The following is a 16956-nucleotide window of genomic DNA, read 5'->3' on the forward strand; positions in this document are numbered from 1 at the left end:
AATAAATAGTGTATGTTACCCTAAATATTATATATATATATATATATATATATATATATATATATATATATATATATATATATATATATTACTTGTTTGCTCTTTTTTGTAGTTAATATTACACGTGTGTACATAAGGTTTGAACACTTTTATTGAAGGTGTTGTTTAATTACATGATTAGATTTGTAATGTGCTGATGAACTTAGACTTTACTTTGTTTACTTGTATGCAATGGTCAAAGGCGTTTTGCCGATATTCTTATAAAAAACTTGAACCTTTAAACTTATCCGTGTCAGCTAGGATTAGTAATACCTAATTGGTTACATACCTTAGTTAAAGCGAAGCGAATCGCTGCTTATCCTCCGTCATGACACATGCCATTTTGTATTGAACCGTGCTTTATTCGCATTAAACTGTGTCACCGTACTGTGGCAGTAACAATCCTTATAACTTGTCCTTGATACGTACGTAAACACCCGTATTCCGTTTTGCATCCGTATCGGTACGTTTCGGGATACGGATTGAATTTTGATTGTGATGAAAGAACATTGTACACAGAAATAATGCATATCATCTTTAATAAATAAATTATTCGACAATTTATCCAATAATCAACAGTATTATATTGGTATACATTGATTAAGCCATTCCATGTGGCGTCTTAAAGAAACGACATATAGAACCACATAGAATGAAAAATAGCTTATAACTTTTACGATTCTATATGTATATGTATGTTCATTGCAATACTCTCATGTTTTTATAGTTATGTGTCCGGTTGCTAAATATGTAAACGACCGGCTGAGTTATCATTCATTTAATATAAATATATTTAATTCAAAGTGTTAATATATTATGTTTCATAGTTATGACTACATCAATATAAACATATGACATAAATAAGCTGCTTTTAATATGTATTGCCTTTACATCTAACATATATGACTTGCAAGACTCGTTGAAACTTGAAGCCTTGAGCAACAAGGACCCAGTATAAAATATAATTATATTATAAATATATGCATCGGATCTATGCAAATCCGTTAGAAAAACATTCAGCAATTTTATACAAGTTTATACTAGTTTGTCTTAGTGTTTGTCAGTTTAACACTTTTCAAAATAAAATGAATGTCGTAACTATGCACAAGACTGGAACTAACAATGAAAACAGTGTTCTAGAAGCGGTGGATTTTTCAGTTGCTGTATCAGTGGACTTCGTTGAAAAGGTTGTGGGGGTCTGAGTTACTACTAGAGGTGCAACAGTTGAAGTCGAGCCAGTAGATGAAGTCGAAGATGGAGCGAGTGTTGTTATCTTTGTGGCTGTTGACGTTGAATATGTCGAAGAAGAAGTTGTTGTTGTTGTTGTTCTTGTAGACGGTGTTGAACTAGTTGTTGTTGAGGGAGTGGTTGTATTAATAGTCGTTGTACTAGTTGTTGTTGAGGGAGTGGTTGTTGTAGAAGTAGTTGTAGAAGTGGATATTGACGTAGAAGATGAAGATGTGGATATCGGTGAAGCTTTAGATGTAACATGACAATTGGAAAATGAAAGAAGGGTACAGTAAAAACCTTATTATTGTGATGGTTAGTGAACGTAATTACAAGAATAATGCGTGACAGACTTTTAAGATTAGAAACGCTTAAGAGTATTATATTGGAACAGTGTGCATTCTGCGTAAGTGTCGTCCTAGATAAGTCATTGCAGTCCGCTAATCAGGACATTACTTTCCGCCTGAACAGGATATTCGCTAATAACAGATACCTTTCAACACGAACTAAATACAAAAAAGCGGAGAAAAGCGTCCCATATTAGCCTTTGCGGGCCGCACAGGCAAACCTGAGGCGACACTTGACGCACATACATTCAGTTATAGGACACGCTTCTAGAATGGGCAATCTTGGACTAATAAGGAATATAGCGATCGTTTAAAATAACATTAAGGCCTAATACACATACTACTTATTTAATTAAGGTTTGAAGTATATTTGCAAGCTCCGCTGGTGTAACTTGTAAAGGGTCAGATTTATGAAGGTTTTGTGAATTTTATTTATAAACATATATGGCCCAGTGGTGGGCCCTGCTCTAATTTAACAATCCACCGTGTCCGAGAAAAACATTAAATCGAAAAGCTACTGCTAAAAGTGTAATACTGAGTAATCCATTTTAAAAGCAATTCTTACTAGTCATAGATGAAGTCGTGCTTGTGGATGTTTGTGGACACGTGCTCGGAGAAACCGAGTTACCGGAAGTGGCGCTGGTGTTACCGCACGTGCCGCAGCAACCAGAAGCGAGAGTTGCTGCGTCGTAATTCGGGCAGCTGCTCAGTCTGCAACCAGTGGAGTGATCACCATACTCGCAACCTGCATGAAAATACTGTAAAATCATATATATTTGTCGGCAGAAACGTATGTGCTTTTTTCATAAAGTTTAAAGTTTAAAGTTTTCATGAGTTTATTAGCGGACATGTTAATTTGTGAATAACATAATTTGGTACCACAAAGAGGCATTTGCGTCGGTCATTTTCCAATTTGTGTTGAATTCCTAAATTAGCGAGTACACGAATCATCGAAAATAAATGTCCCACAAACACTATTTATATAAAAAAAACTACAGCTACATCCATCTTCTTCAATAAATTCATTGTTAAACTTCTGCAAAAGTCCCAATATTCTCAGCATTCATTTAAGCCTGTGTGACGCGGCCTCTTAGAGTAAATCCAGGTTAGGTCAGGGACCCACGTTTTGTGTCAATTTTCACAGGGAGACAAGTCCGGAACTCGAACACAGTACACCTCGCTATCAGAGCGAGTTTTTTCTCGACTGAGCAAACCGGGCTTCCACATACTATGCCGTCACGAAAAAGGGCCGAGTTTCCCAGAACAAAGCTCATAATTACCCATAACACCAATGTAGTATTGACGGCAAGATTCACAGCAGTTGATGAGGAAGGCGGCCTGGTAACAATACATGGGATTGGCTGTAGTCGCCGCCTTGCACGTCATGTTGTTCACATAGGCACCCGGCCGGTCACCCTGGGGACAGTTGTCTGGAAACGGAGACACATTGTTTATGCTTATTTAAGTATATCGAATATAAGAGATACACAATACTACTTGATAAACCTATACTGATTTCACGATTTCAAGTGTTCGGCCACCATTCATATAGATATCCGGCCTGTAGCCATAGGGACTGGAAATGGAGACAAAACGTTGAATAATCGTGATATATTACAGAAATAAATACAAAACAAAAACACATAAATAGTGCTGTATTTATTACAAAACACGAATTCATATTCGAAGTACGATAACTAAGAAATAAAAAACCTCACTGAGGGCCCTATGGCAGAATAGTGACCAGCCAGGCAGCCCCAAATAGTATATGGATCGAAGCCGAAGGCTGAGGTCCATATACTATTTGGGACTGCCTGGCTGGTCACTATTCTGCCATTGGGCCTGAAGTGAGGTTTTCTAATTCTTACATTATACCGAACATTTGTGTGCAGATTAATGTCAATAGAAATAAAAATAAATAACACAATATAAATTCCATAAATATATATTAGTTGCTATTTATAATATGTACCGTATTATTGCTGTGCGCGAGTTGTCTCCCCGCGAAAGTTTTTCACGGAAAAATTCGATTCTGTATACAAAATTCATTTTTATTGTAATAGTATGATAAATCCAACAAAAACACATATTTTTTTGTTTCCTTTTTAATCAACATTTCGGCTTACGCCTTCATCAGGATAATACATTATTGTATTTTTATTGTAAAGCATTTCACATATTGATATACATTTTATATAAAGATAACTGCTTATTTCACAGACAACATGTTGCAAAACATAGATCCCCAATATAGCATTTAATTCTCGTATTTTTTAGATGTGATTTATTATAAAAAATACACACTCATGACTTGCCAAACGAATCGTGACTATTAATAATATGTACGGTATTATTGTTGTACGCGAGTTGTCTCCCTGCAAAAGTTGGACACGGAAAAATGCGCTTCTTTATACAAAATTAATTTTTATTGTAAAGAATTTCACATATTGAGATACATTTTATATACAAAATATACGCTTTTATTACAGAATACATGTTTCAAAACATTGATCCCAAATATAGCATTAATTTTTGCATTTTTTAAAAATGTGCAAAACGAAAAGTGCGTTTACCCTAAGTTTATAAAGCCACACATGTTACACATTACAAACATTCCAGCAGGTACTATTACATGCGCGCGCATCTTTACATGGCACTATTTAAAAATGCGCCCGCTGACTATGCGCGCGCATCTTTACAGGGCACTATTTAAAATAACTGACCTGTGAAGTTTATATACGCAAAGAAGAAACAAATTTATGTGAGGTATAATATTGTTGATTATTTTAGTTTAAACATTTTTTATTTTATCTCGATTGAATCGAAACTCTAAGGCAACTTGAAACGCTCTTCATTCCGTTTCCTGGGTAGAACCAGTACTTTACGTAATTGGGGGAGATCAACAGAACGTTCCCGCAGCAGAGATCGAACCCAATGTCTCCGTGTCAATAGGCGGACACCAAATCCACTTCGCCACAGTCACGACATGTTTGTTCGTCTGATGGTGGAAGAATGCGTGAACGAATGTAAAGGATTCCCCATGTCGGTTGAATTGTCCTATATTTATTACACAATACAAAAAACATTCATATCTTCGACGAACGTCCAAAGTAGTATATCAACTTGTATACATTTTTTATTACATTATAGCAAACTGTGAAACTTGATGCGATGTTTCAGTAGATAATTTCCTGTTCGTCACTATGTTTATAACAAAACCATTGAATAACAATAAAAATTTTAATTGGTTTCACCTCACCGCCTTTGAACTGCCAATTCAAAGCATATATAATTCAATCTGATACTATGTTTTATTGTAGTCAAGTTGATTTTTGAACACCACATTTGTATTGAATAAATGTTCTTTAAAAGAAAAAAAATGGATATTATAATTTCAATATTATTGAGTCATTTTTATTAAAACTATCCCATATAAAAATCAGCTCGCTCGCTTATGTCAACAAAACTGGCAAAGTGGATGATATGGTTCGCTGTGTTTCGAATGGCATTGTCATGCTTCTTCACCACGTGAGTTTGGACTCCAAGCAAAGAACTGGTGTGAATAGAATGTAGCCGATCTGCAAGAGCTAACTTGAAAAAGAGCCTCGCATTTGGAAAACGGGGTTAAATGCAAGTGCTTTAAGTGTCGTCCCAGAGTAGTCTATGCAGTCCGCTGGATCTTCGCTAAGAAGACACCTCTTTTAAACGAATAATACAAACCAAGAGAAGTGTATCGTCCCTGTACAAGCTAAATTCTGACGACTATTTACGCACATACAATAAGACGTGTTTTCCCAGAGCGCGGCTATTTATAACTATTTACGACTATATACGACTATTAAGGATTTTTAGGATTATTTACGACTATTCACGACTATTTCCGACTATATACGACTATTTACGACTATTTACGACCATTTACGACTATTTACGACTATTTACGCACATGCAATAAGACATGTTTTTCCCACAGCGCGGCTAAAATAAAAGTAGTGTTTAAGTTGTGTACCTGGTACCGATGAAGCCTTCGTATCACATGTGCAAACGCCGCGGCGACAGAGCTGCGAGAAAAAAGGCGCATAAATCAAAGGGTAGATGTATTAACAAGTATAAAATCTCTGTATTCGTCTTCAACTACTATTAACACGGTTTGCTTGCGGTTAGTAAACACATTCGTGAGCAAAATGAAATATAATATGCTTGCGTAGATTTTGTAGATTCAACTAACATTAACTCTTAAACTTTCGACGGTTTTCAACGATATCAACGATATCAACATCATAACATCGGTAAGGTCTTCACATGTTCTTGTCAGATAGAGATTACATTGCTTGCCATTTATATAAGCCTAGCTCTGTGAAAGAGGTTAAATGGATGTGCGTAAAGTGATTGCGCGGATCAGACTGTGCAGTCCGCACAGGCTAATCTGGGACGACAACTTTCCGCTTTTATAATATTTTTCTTGTAAGGAAAGTCTATTCTTAGCAAAAATGCAGTTTAGGCGTAAAGTGTCGTCCCTGAGCATTAAACTCCCTTTTCACAGTACGTGGCTTATATCTAAATACCCGACACCAGAGTAATATAAAGCAATTTCACAAATTCGTGTTCTAATACACTTTTCCTTGGTAGTAAACATATCTGTTCCCGCTATTTTAGTTGACTATTTTATCATATAAATTGAATGCTATGTATCAATACTATGTTTCACCTTCTGGTTCCCGCACACGGTTCCTTCCCAAGCAGTGTTTGTGATGCACGTATTGTTTCCCGGAACAGAACACATCATGCGGGCACACATCTCGGAAATATCAGTGTACAATGACTAAAGAAACAAGTGTCGGTACATTTGAAACGAAGTTTATGGTTTAGACGTAACTGTTTTCTTTGTTAGGGAAAATATATTTCTGATACTAATAAAAACTATATTCTGTCGAAATACTGTCCTACCATTAATGTAGATAACGGTATAACGTGCATTAATTTCGTAATGTATTGGTAAAAAGCAACACCATGAAATGCATTGCCAGTTACTTTATTAGGAGGTTTAATATACAAAAATGTAAATATTTCAATGTCGAAGTCAATCATGATGATAACACGTAATCGGTTTATGCTCTATGGAATTTTAATATGAGCTTTATTGGTCACTTACGCTGATTTTATTCAAATGAAAATTTTTGAATTTGAACAAAGAACAGTCGGTATAACAAAAGCGATTCAACTGGTTTAGACTGTTTTTGTTTCGTTTCACTCTAGCTGTGTGATTTCAATGTGAATTTATGCCGAAATAACACACTATTCTATAATCAATGTCTTAGTAAAGTAATAGTTTACATTTATATCGAAGTCTTAAAGAAAACAACACACACATACAATTCAGTATATGTAAATAAATTATTATGTTAAATACACAATTTGTCAAATAGAATTCATTCATGATGATGGAAAAAATCCGTAAATCCTCTTTACGCTGATTTTGTTTAAATATGCTAAAAGGGAATTTGAATTCAAACTGTATGGGTCCCTTACCCTACAAAAGTATGACCCTGGGCCCACATTCGCCTCGCACTGGACATCCGCGCTGTATAGAAGCCCCGCCTCCAAACCGTCATAGAGGTCAAGGGCTGAGGAGTTAAAGGACGAGGTCAAGAGACAGTTGTTGTTGTCTCTAAAAATCAATAACACTATTTAAATGTTAAAGTCTCAGAAAACCCTTTGCATACGCTATGAACATATCTTTATTATATTTGACCAAATTGGCCGATTGAACTATAGCGATAAAATGTTGTATAAGCCTATGCAAAAAGACTGTAACAAGCCAGAATGATTATCATTATAGCATTTTATTTGTTAGCACATTGGTATCATATATGTTGCAATTTTCAGTTTTAGAAGAGGGGCAAATTAAATATTATCTGGGGCGAGAATGTCTATCATTTTTTATGATATGATTTCAGATGTTCCGAGTTCATATCCAAAAGATTACGCCATCAACTTCCAATGGATCTTATTGTATGACATAATGTAAATTCAACTGTTTCGTCTGTACTTAATGCTATTTGTATATATTATATACCTGCTTTATGTTCCCAAAAAATACAAGTTGTATCAATCGGTAAAATACAACTACACAGAAATAATTCCCGTATTATGCTACTCGCTAGTTTTCCAATTCCGTATTACCATACTAGCCGGACTACTTTTAATGACGTCACATTGAATGCAGAAAATTATAAAAGCATTCTTGGTTAATAATGAACGCTTAAACATATTTTGGTAATTAAATGATTCAAAGTTGTATATAATAAATGGAATATTACGCAAGTCAATTGTTACAAGTGTTTGTATCAGTCTCGTGGCTTGCGCTATTTCGTATCACACTCGAGGCTCTACCTCTCGTGAGAAACGCCATCACACAAGCCACTCGACTGATACAAACACATGGAACAATTGACTAGCGTAATTTCCCGTATATGTTCCATTTACTACTTATCTGAATAAGACCGCAGATAGTTTTGCATTCGTTTTTCGTTTACAAAACCGAATGCAAGACAAAAAGATTCTTACATGTCCATAAACAAACTGCTCTTGTTATTTTAACTAGCGATTTCAAACAAAAGGATCATATTTGAGAAACCGACTCGCTAGTTTATACTAAAATGCTGGAATTCGACTCGTTTACAGCAACACGCTTGCAAACAAATAAATACTTACAACAACAAGAAGTACAATAACAACAACAAAAAACAAAATATCATAATCAACAAACCACGGACAATGCTAAATCGAAAAACTTACCAACAGCCATAGTAAATGTCTCGTTTAACCCATTTATGCCTGATGGACTCTCCCATCCGTCTAAATTTGATCAATTTATTTCCAAAGTTAGGGATGTCTAGCCTATTTATTTCTATTTTTAGAATATTTGTTTACAGAAATTCCTTTAAGCAAACAGCGCAGACCCAGATGAGACGCCGCATCATGCGGCGTTTCATCTGGGTCTACGCTATTTGCCACGGCCTTTTTTTCTAGACGCTAAACATAAATGGGTTAAACGAGACGTCTATATAGAAATCAATATACTAGACATACTTAATTTTGGAAATAAATTTATCCCATTTAGAAGGTTGGGAGAGTCCACTAGCCATAAATGGGTTAAGGTGTCGAAGCTGTAGTTGTCTGTCAAGCGTCGTCATGAAGTTCTCTATTTGACTCAACAACACACCAATAACCACAAAACACAAACAACGCTAAAAAGAAGACATACGCAGCAACAGTTATGGTCTAATGGCAGGTGTTAAAGGTATTGTCACCTGTCCAACGTCGCAATATAGCTCTCTATCTGGGTCACTGAGCACGTGGAGAACTTAAAGTGGTTGATTGCGCGCGCATCCGTCACGCCACCGGTGCTAGGAGACATGACGTACTTGTCGTCTGCTGAACACACGTTATCCTCGCCATCATGCTTGGATCCAAGACTACAATTAAGGCAACAGTATACTCAATAAATTTTATATTTAATAACTCAATACAAGATAATTATTGATGCAAAGCATCAAAGGGCGTCGGGAATTTTAGTGTAAAAGGCACTCAATGAATTTACATGGAACGATTTTTTTCTACTGTAAATATTAATATATTGGCCGATTATTTTAAACAAAATAGAAAAAGATACTGGTATTACCATTATCTATGATTTTGTGTTATAACCCCCAAATAACCATTATCTATGATGCTGTGCTATAACTCCCAAATAATCATTATCTATGATTATGTGTTGTAAGTTCCAAATATTTCATAGTTTATTTTATTAACATTGGTTTCTTTTTTTTATTGGCATCCGTGTGCAGTTTTCATTAATGGAACAGAACTTTGTAGGTTTTAAAAAATCTGCTTCATCGTGTAAGCGTACTTTCATATTTTTCAAAACTTCAAGGGGAGATGATTCTGAACTTATTGTCACGTTGCTCATTTACGATAGGGGTCGAGTACTCATTGATATGAAAACACTGTAAAAGTTTTTTTTTAAAAATGAATGAAAACTTTAAATTGCATAAAGAAGCTGCATTTTACAATACTTTCAAATTTAGTAAAAGATCATAATAGATTTATTGCTCCGATATTCATCATTTTCAATAGGGTTCGAGTAATACTGATATAAAAACACTTAACAAGTTTGGAAAGATTCAGATGAAAGTTGTGAAATCTTTAAAAAATGTAGAAATACTTTATTGTCTCAAATTTAATAGAAAAAAAACTGGACTTATTGTCCCGAGGTTTCTCATTTTAAATGAGTTAAAAATGCTTATTGATATGAAGACACTGTAAGTTTGGAAAGAATCTGATGAAAAATGTTGATATAATCACCTAACCAAGCAGTTTTTCACTTTTATTTTTAAATTCAAAGAGACATAATTCTGGACTTATGGTCCGATATTGCTCATATAGGGTTTGGGTTGGGTCCTCATTGATAAAAAAAACTGTGCAAGTTTGGGAAGAATCGGATGAAAATTTTGGACTTAGAACAAAGCTTTCAAAATTTCTCAAATTCAAAGGAAGATAACTATGGACGTAATGATCGGATAATGCAAAAGGGTCCATACCACCTGGATAGTAATACGTGTCGCGCTTCGCGCTCTATATGTGGTTGTGTTTTTTTAAACTCCGAGGAGTGCTTGACTCGAGGGATACGGGTTGCTGGGACACAGCTCCTCCTTGATAAGCGGCTGCTTCCTTTATCGCAACTCATTGTTGCAATCAATAATACGTGTCGCGCTTCGCGCTCTATATGTGGTAGGGATAGTGATAAGGGCCTATGATAGACAATCATAAAAAACATGGATAATAGATGTGGTGTTTGCATTAATTGGTTAATATTAAAACACGTGTTATTTTTTTTTAATAAGATAGTTAAGTGATGTAAGAAATTTTAATTAACGTTGTCACCACACGGCATCCATTAATTTTAATAAAAATTTCCAATTTTAGTAAAATGGATTTTAAAATGTCCACATCAAAACAAAATGTTAACATAGAACACAAATAAAATAATTTGATTCTACTGTGGGTCGAACCTTGTGCCTCTCACATGTGAAGCGAGCCTGTAACCACTACACTACGGAACCGCTTTAAAAATCACCTTCTTGCTAAGATATTAATAAGTGACTGTAGTGTAACGGTTTTCAATAAAGCAATAAACCGTGTAATCGCTGTCGTCTTGTAAAATTGAAGAAAATACGTGTTAACCAAAACTCGAACAGCAAATGTCTGCGCTATTGTTAGAAAAAACACAAAATAAATAAATTAATATATTTTTATTGTTTTGTTTTTATACAAAACCAGAAAGTTTCACCGGTTCGCGTATTTGCCCAGTCCCTGTGATCTTTTATTGTTGCCCAGTCCCTGTGATCAGTTATTAATTAAAAGAATTTGCTTTGCATTATTGGCAATAAATGTTGTAGTAAATGTAATAGGCACAAATGCAGTACTTATTTACACTAATTTACACAAAATCACCACTATGCAAGACAACAAAAATATATTCATTGATCCGTAAAATAACTTCTCCTCCCATAAGCGAAAAAAAAAACGTATTACATACTAGTCGCCGCACTTCGGTGCGACGCCAATGAACGCAAGTGAAAATAACTGCAACATGTTGTACATAAAGACCACGATACCCTGAAATGTCCCGATTTGGCCCTGAATAATTTTGGCATGTATACATACTCATACATTTTCTGAAGGCTCATTCTTAGAGGAATTGTTTTTAAACAATAAAATGAATTGTGTGTAATATGCAATAAAGAACTCGATACATCGAAATCGGTTGTTTGCCCCTTTCTAGTGGAATGCAAACCGTTTCAGCCAAATTTGTTACTATTATCTCTTACTTAATAATATTTTTCAGGGGGTAATCCCGTAGTAGTCAAGGTGGCGACGCTAATACCGAGGCAGGTATTTTTCGCCGTTTCATACCCTTCATTAATTGTATTTATTGTTTAAATGCCGCTTACTTTCCAGCCATATCAGCAAGAAAGTTACTAGCGTTTATTTTGTATTGAAATTCGCTCTTTATCTCGACTAAATACTCGTGGCGAAATTTCTAAGCGGAATGATCTAATTAAAGCTCCACTTCAACAATTTGCTGGTAGTCAAGTCGAGATATAAAGCGAATTAAATGCAAACTAAACGCGTATGACATGTTTTAATACTGATATGGCTTGAAAGTGAGCGTCATTAAAAATTAAACACAAGTAATAAAGTGTAAAAAACGGTGAAAAATAAATGTCTCGACTTGGACGTCGCCATCTTGACTATCATGCGATTGCCCTCTCTGTATTTGTAATTTAGAAGATAAAAATATATAACCAGAACAACTGTCTAGAGTGTTATAATTCATCTTAACACTTTGTAAATTATCTGAACACTATATAAATCATCTGAATGTTAAAGAAACACACACTATATTTTAATCGTATGTATAACTAAATTTGTTCTGCCATCCGATTATTTCTTACTTACAAAGTAATGGTCTGATATCATTTAAAACTCTTATTGTTGCACCGGCTTAGTCCATATGACGTTGGAAGTTATGCTCAGTATGTTTATTCAATTAGAATTTCAAGTGATAGCCATGTAGCTTTGTCATTTTTCTATTATCAATTTTATTTTATTTTGTCTATGCAGTAATATTGGTAGTTTGGTTAAACGCACACACAAACGGACTTGTGTATATTTCTGATAATTAGATACTGAAATAGAAATGAGACGTGATATGTGAAAAGGGGGTTTAATGCATGTGCATAAAGTGTGGTACCAGATAAGCCTGTGCAGGTCACACAGACTAATCAGAGACGACACTTTCTTTTATATTATTTTTTCGTTTCAAGAAAGTCTCTTGTTAGCAAATATCTAGTTGTGGCGGAAAGTGTCGACCCTAGCCGGATACGCCACTTTATGCACACGCATGAAAAACCCTGTTCGCAGAGAACGGTCCCGAATGTTTGTATTATGTGCATCTTGTGCTATACTATTGAAAGTAATTCGATCGAAATGCAGTGACACAAAAAGTTTTCATTATGACGTCAATGTATTAACTGTCGATATGAACCGCGTTAACAGAATACTGGACTTAACGAAGGCTAACCGTTACGATACCTTCCGCTTTTAGTGCTTTTTTCTTCTATTCAAGAACGAATCTTCTATCACGCTGGTAATGCGGATACTTTGATAACTAGATGGCACTTCGATTACAGAGAACAACAAAAGCCACGCGCGAGAGGTAAGTTTCATCAGTTGTTTTTAAAGTTATATCCTAAAGATAAGTTTATTAGACAAGACACATGGTCGAGTTTATAAATGGTGTATCCCTTTCTATTGGGAAGAAAGAAATCTACGGAAGAGTGGTACATTTTTTCCAAAAAATAGAAAATTCGGTCGGAAAACTGCATGAACTGGATGAACAGTTAACCTTTCAACAAAATAAACCTACTTAGCAATATTGCAAGTAATTAATTGTTTTTATTCAAGCATGTAGAGTAATCACTGTGCGTGAAATACTGAAATTTTGAAAGTATTCAATGAAATATAAACGAAGATATGGCATGCTTTAATAGGTAGTATTCATGAAGTTGCAGACACTTTGATTCCCGATAAAGAACACTTCGGATAACAAAGACATTCAACAATAGGGCACTCAGATAACCGAGTTTTGCCTTCTACATGAAATGCATGTATGTATAGTATGGCTATTCTTACCAAGCATTTTGAAGTACGAATCAATGTGTGTAGTCAAGCGTGACACATTGGGAATCTATGCATAACTTAACTACATACACATGTGAAATTTAACCAATGGCGTTGTTCGTTTTCAAAAATCTTATTACTATTAATTAATACTATTACTGCAATTTTAAATAAGATAACACTGCTTATTTCTGAAGAAATATATGTCAGGTGACGACCGGAAATAATTGTCTACATCATGAACTGTTTTTTTAGTGGCAACTTAAGATTCAGAGAGATTAAAATAAACGGATCATGTGGATCAACTCGATCGTGTTTATTTTTTCTTATAGCAGGGCTAATAACGGGAGCGAATGGATCTTTTAGAGGCAAATACATATGTGTGCTTCATAAAATCCTATGCCGTTGGTGCGCATTAGAATCGCATCATCAAGACGATACTGATGCGTAGCCATACAATTAATAAGAGAATTGAAAACTCCCTTTATCTCGAGCTCTGCGTATAGGGAGCACTTACTTTTAGACAATGATAACTTAAGCTTGAAGTGCGATTCACCTGACCCTAAGTCACTGTATTGTTTGAGTTAAAGGAATTTCGGACCTGCATCGCTGCTGATATTTATCTTTTAGCAGCAGTTTTAGCAGAGTGATGTTCATGACATGTTATTTAATATATAAGTTAATTACCTTAGTACCTTTATCAGTACATAATTATACATGCTTTAGATCAAACGTTGCGCAACAAGGAACGTTCGTTAAAATTGTTTAAGCCCGTGCACTATGCGAAGATCCGGCCGTTGGGTGACTCGAAAACTGGAAGATGTATGGTCATATAGACGGTACTCATCACACATATCGAATTAGTTTCACATTTATCTTACACATTTATACAAAATCATAAGCATATCCCAAAGGGATAAGCACATATTTCGGTAATTTGTTTTTAATTTACTTCAGAACATACATTTTTATGCATTGCCTAGAGTATTCTATATCGAATTCTGCATTTCTGATTCACTAAAAAGAGTGTGTTATATCTGGTAAAAAGTCTCGACTAATCGGGAATAGAAGTGCCATTGTCATTTAGATGATCGGTTAAAGAAGTGTCCATGAAATTCTGACTCTTTGAAAATTTGAATTTTCTCAAATACGTAAGTAAACGAAAATGTAACATGTTGTAACATTAATGGATATATTGAACTTTTATTTTGTTGAAATATGTACTGATCATCCAATTCATGCTTATTATCGATGGAATTTTATCGTGGTTTTTCAAGATAATCCACCGTTTTTCTGCGAATTTCTTTCTTCGCAATACGAAGTGCTATACCATTAATCGACCAAACAATGCCCAGTGTCTGAAAACTGAATGAACAGAACATACATGCAAAAACAGCTGAAGAACTCTCCTCTCGCGCGTGGCTTTTGTTGTTCTCTGTTATCGAAGTGCCATCTGTTATCAAAGTATTCATACCCGGCGTGTCTAAACGGCAATCCAGTTTATACGGGAAGTGTCGTCCTTGATATGCCTCTGCCGAAAAGACAGGCTTATCTCGGACGACACTTGAAGATCATGGCTTAAGCCCGGTTTTCCCAGAACGAGGATCGGTTGGACAGTTAATAACAATGAATACAAACTGCATACTATTTTTATCGCTGCAGTGCAATCGAAAAACATGTCAATAAATAGCACTAGACGCAGGAATTACTAATGAATTGGTTAAGGTGATGGATTGGTTAAGGTGATGAATTGGTTAAGGTGATGGATTGGTTAAGGTGATGGGTTGGTTAATGTGATTGAGTGGTTAAGGTCAAACTAAACTTACTTGTGTCCCAATTCGTGAGCTGCTGTAGTAGCCAGGCCGGCATCAAAATGGTCCTGCGAGATACTGTTGGCGTAGGGGATGGCGTGGTTACAGGCCCCGGGGGTCCAGGCAAGACCTGTGGGTAAAGTTAGATAAAAGCGGCGCTATGAGAAAACTGGGCTTATCTATCTGCGTTAATTGAGATCAAGGATAAGCCCGTCGGCACAGGCTAATCAGTGACGACACCTTCCGCCTTGACTGGATCTTCATTTAGTAGAGCTTCCTTAAAACGCAAAATTCCATAAAAGCGGCACGTGTCGTCCCTGATTAGCTTGTGTGGAATGCACAGGGAAATCAGGGACGACCATTTACGCACATGCATTGAGCCCAGTTATCCCAAAACGAGGCTCATTCTTAAATGGTTCTTTTGGCAACAAGGTTTGTTTTTTCAATACAGTCGTTGCATTTTAAACACAAAAGCATTCCTCTATTGTACGGACCTAATTTATATACGTAATAGGTTTTTAGACACTAAACGCACATCCATTAATCCCTGTTTACCCAGAACGAGCCTCAGACAAGAAAGTACCGTGATGCTAGACCATGCGAGTGTGTAAGATAAGGTAGCAGTAAGTCGTCTAACATTTCGGTTACGTGATATAGTATTACGTGGGTGGGCGCTATACCATGCAAAAATATTGTAGTATGCAGAGGTCTGATCCTTGAGAATCCAAGAGAAAATATAAATTTAAGGGAATACAAGGAATGTGATAAGTAAGACACTTGATATAACCTGTAAATGCATAATATACCTGCAATTGAGGAGGATCCGTTGCGAACTAGATCATATCCGGTAAACGCCATAGCGTGATCGTATGCCGGAAGTGACGTTTGCAACGCAAGCCATTGTTTGAAGGCCGTCAAGGCGACGCTGGCATCCACTTCGTCACGTGGTGTCGCCGAAACCTTGTAGTTTTCTGTCCAAGTGGAGGCACTCGGGGTCTTTATAGTGAATAAACAAGCATTATGTAAATATATTCATGTTTTAAAAGAACTAGTTTTCGTTTGTTTGTTAAAAGCGACCCTTCGTTTAAAGGAAGTCGTATTTATACACCATCTTTCTTTCCCAACATCGAAATGCTGCCTCAAGTTTGATAACAGTTTGGAAACGATAATCTTGACCTTGTCTCACCTGCCCCATAGTCAGCATCACAATGGCATCCGTTAACTAAATGCACACATTCGTAGAATTCTTCCCAACATGTATACAACTAAATTAGATAAAGCAACATGCTTCTTGACAGATCTGTGCATGCAAAGTCCCTTAAGAGTTGTGGATATACCGTTAATTTTGTATTTTGAAATCGTCAAATTAAAACGCAAACAGATCCGCGACCCGTTCTCTAGAATTTTCCACGATTACCTTCATAAATTAAAGCACGAGTAAATATAGTTAAAAGCAAGTGTATTATTTGATTTGAATGAAATTTTACACATTCAAGATTGGACTTCGATAAGAATTAAAGTCAACTTCGGGTACTCGTTTTATTATGGTGTGTCATAGTAACTATTTCTTGCATTGCTTCTTAAAACCTATTGGCATGTTTGAAATTCCATACTCAAATTTTCAGAAGAACCTGTCAAACACATTTTCGGATTTGGTTTGAATCTTTGAAGCCATTTTGTAAATTATAACATATACATATATATAAAGCATTCTTGTGTCTGGTGCAGTTGTCAAGCTTTATCCGTCAATGTTTCTATTGCACCCAAACGGTTGTCAGTAACCT

At 35.7% G+C, this 16956-nt stretch overlaps 1 protein-coding gene across 1 annotated transcript in view; it reads right to left on the reverse strand.

The window, feature by feature from the left end:
* Positions 1-268: 268 nt before the first annotated feature.
* Positions 269-16956, reverse strand: part of LOC127848965 (serine-rich adhesin for platelets-like) — a 49766-nt gene continuing 33078 nt past the window's right edge. The window contains exons 9-17 of the mRNA XM_052381692.1: positions 15979-16168; positions 15188-15302; positions 8927-9091; positions 7143-7281; positions 6322-6435; positions 5623-5674; positions 2894-3043; positions 2179-2358; positions 269-1515 (exon numbers count right to left, since the gene is read on the reverse strand). Of these exons, the coding sequence (XP_052237652.1) occupies positions 1115-1515; positions 2179-2358; positions 2894-3043; positions 5623-5674; positions 6322-6435; positions 7143-7281; positions 8927-9091; positions 15188-15302; positions 15979-16168 (1506 nt within the window). The 3' untranslated portion in view covers positions 269-1114. The remainder of the gene's footprint in view (positions 1516-2178; positions 2359-2893; positions 3044-5622; positions 5675-6321; positions 6436-7142; positions 7282-8926; positions 9092-15187; positions 15303-15978; positions 16169-16956) is intronic.

The sequence above is a fragment of the Dreissena polymorpha genome, chromosome 10, assembly GCF_020536995.1.
Source record: "Dreissena polymorpha isolate Duluth1 chromosome 10, UMN_Dpol_1.0, whole genome shotgun sequence".
Lineage (NCBI taxonomy): Eukaryota > Metazoa > Mollusca > Bivalvia > Myida > Dreissenidae > Dreissena > Dreissena polymorpha.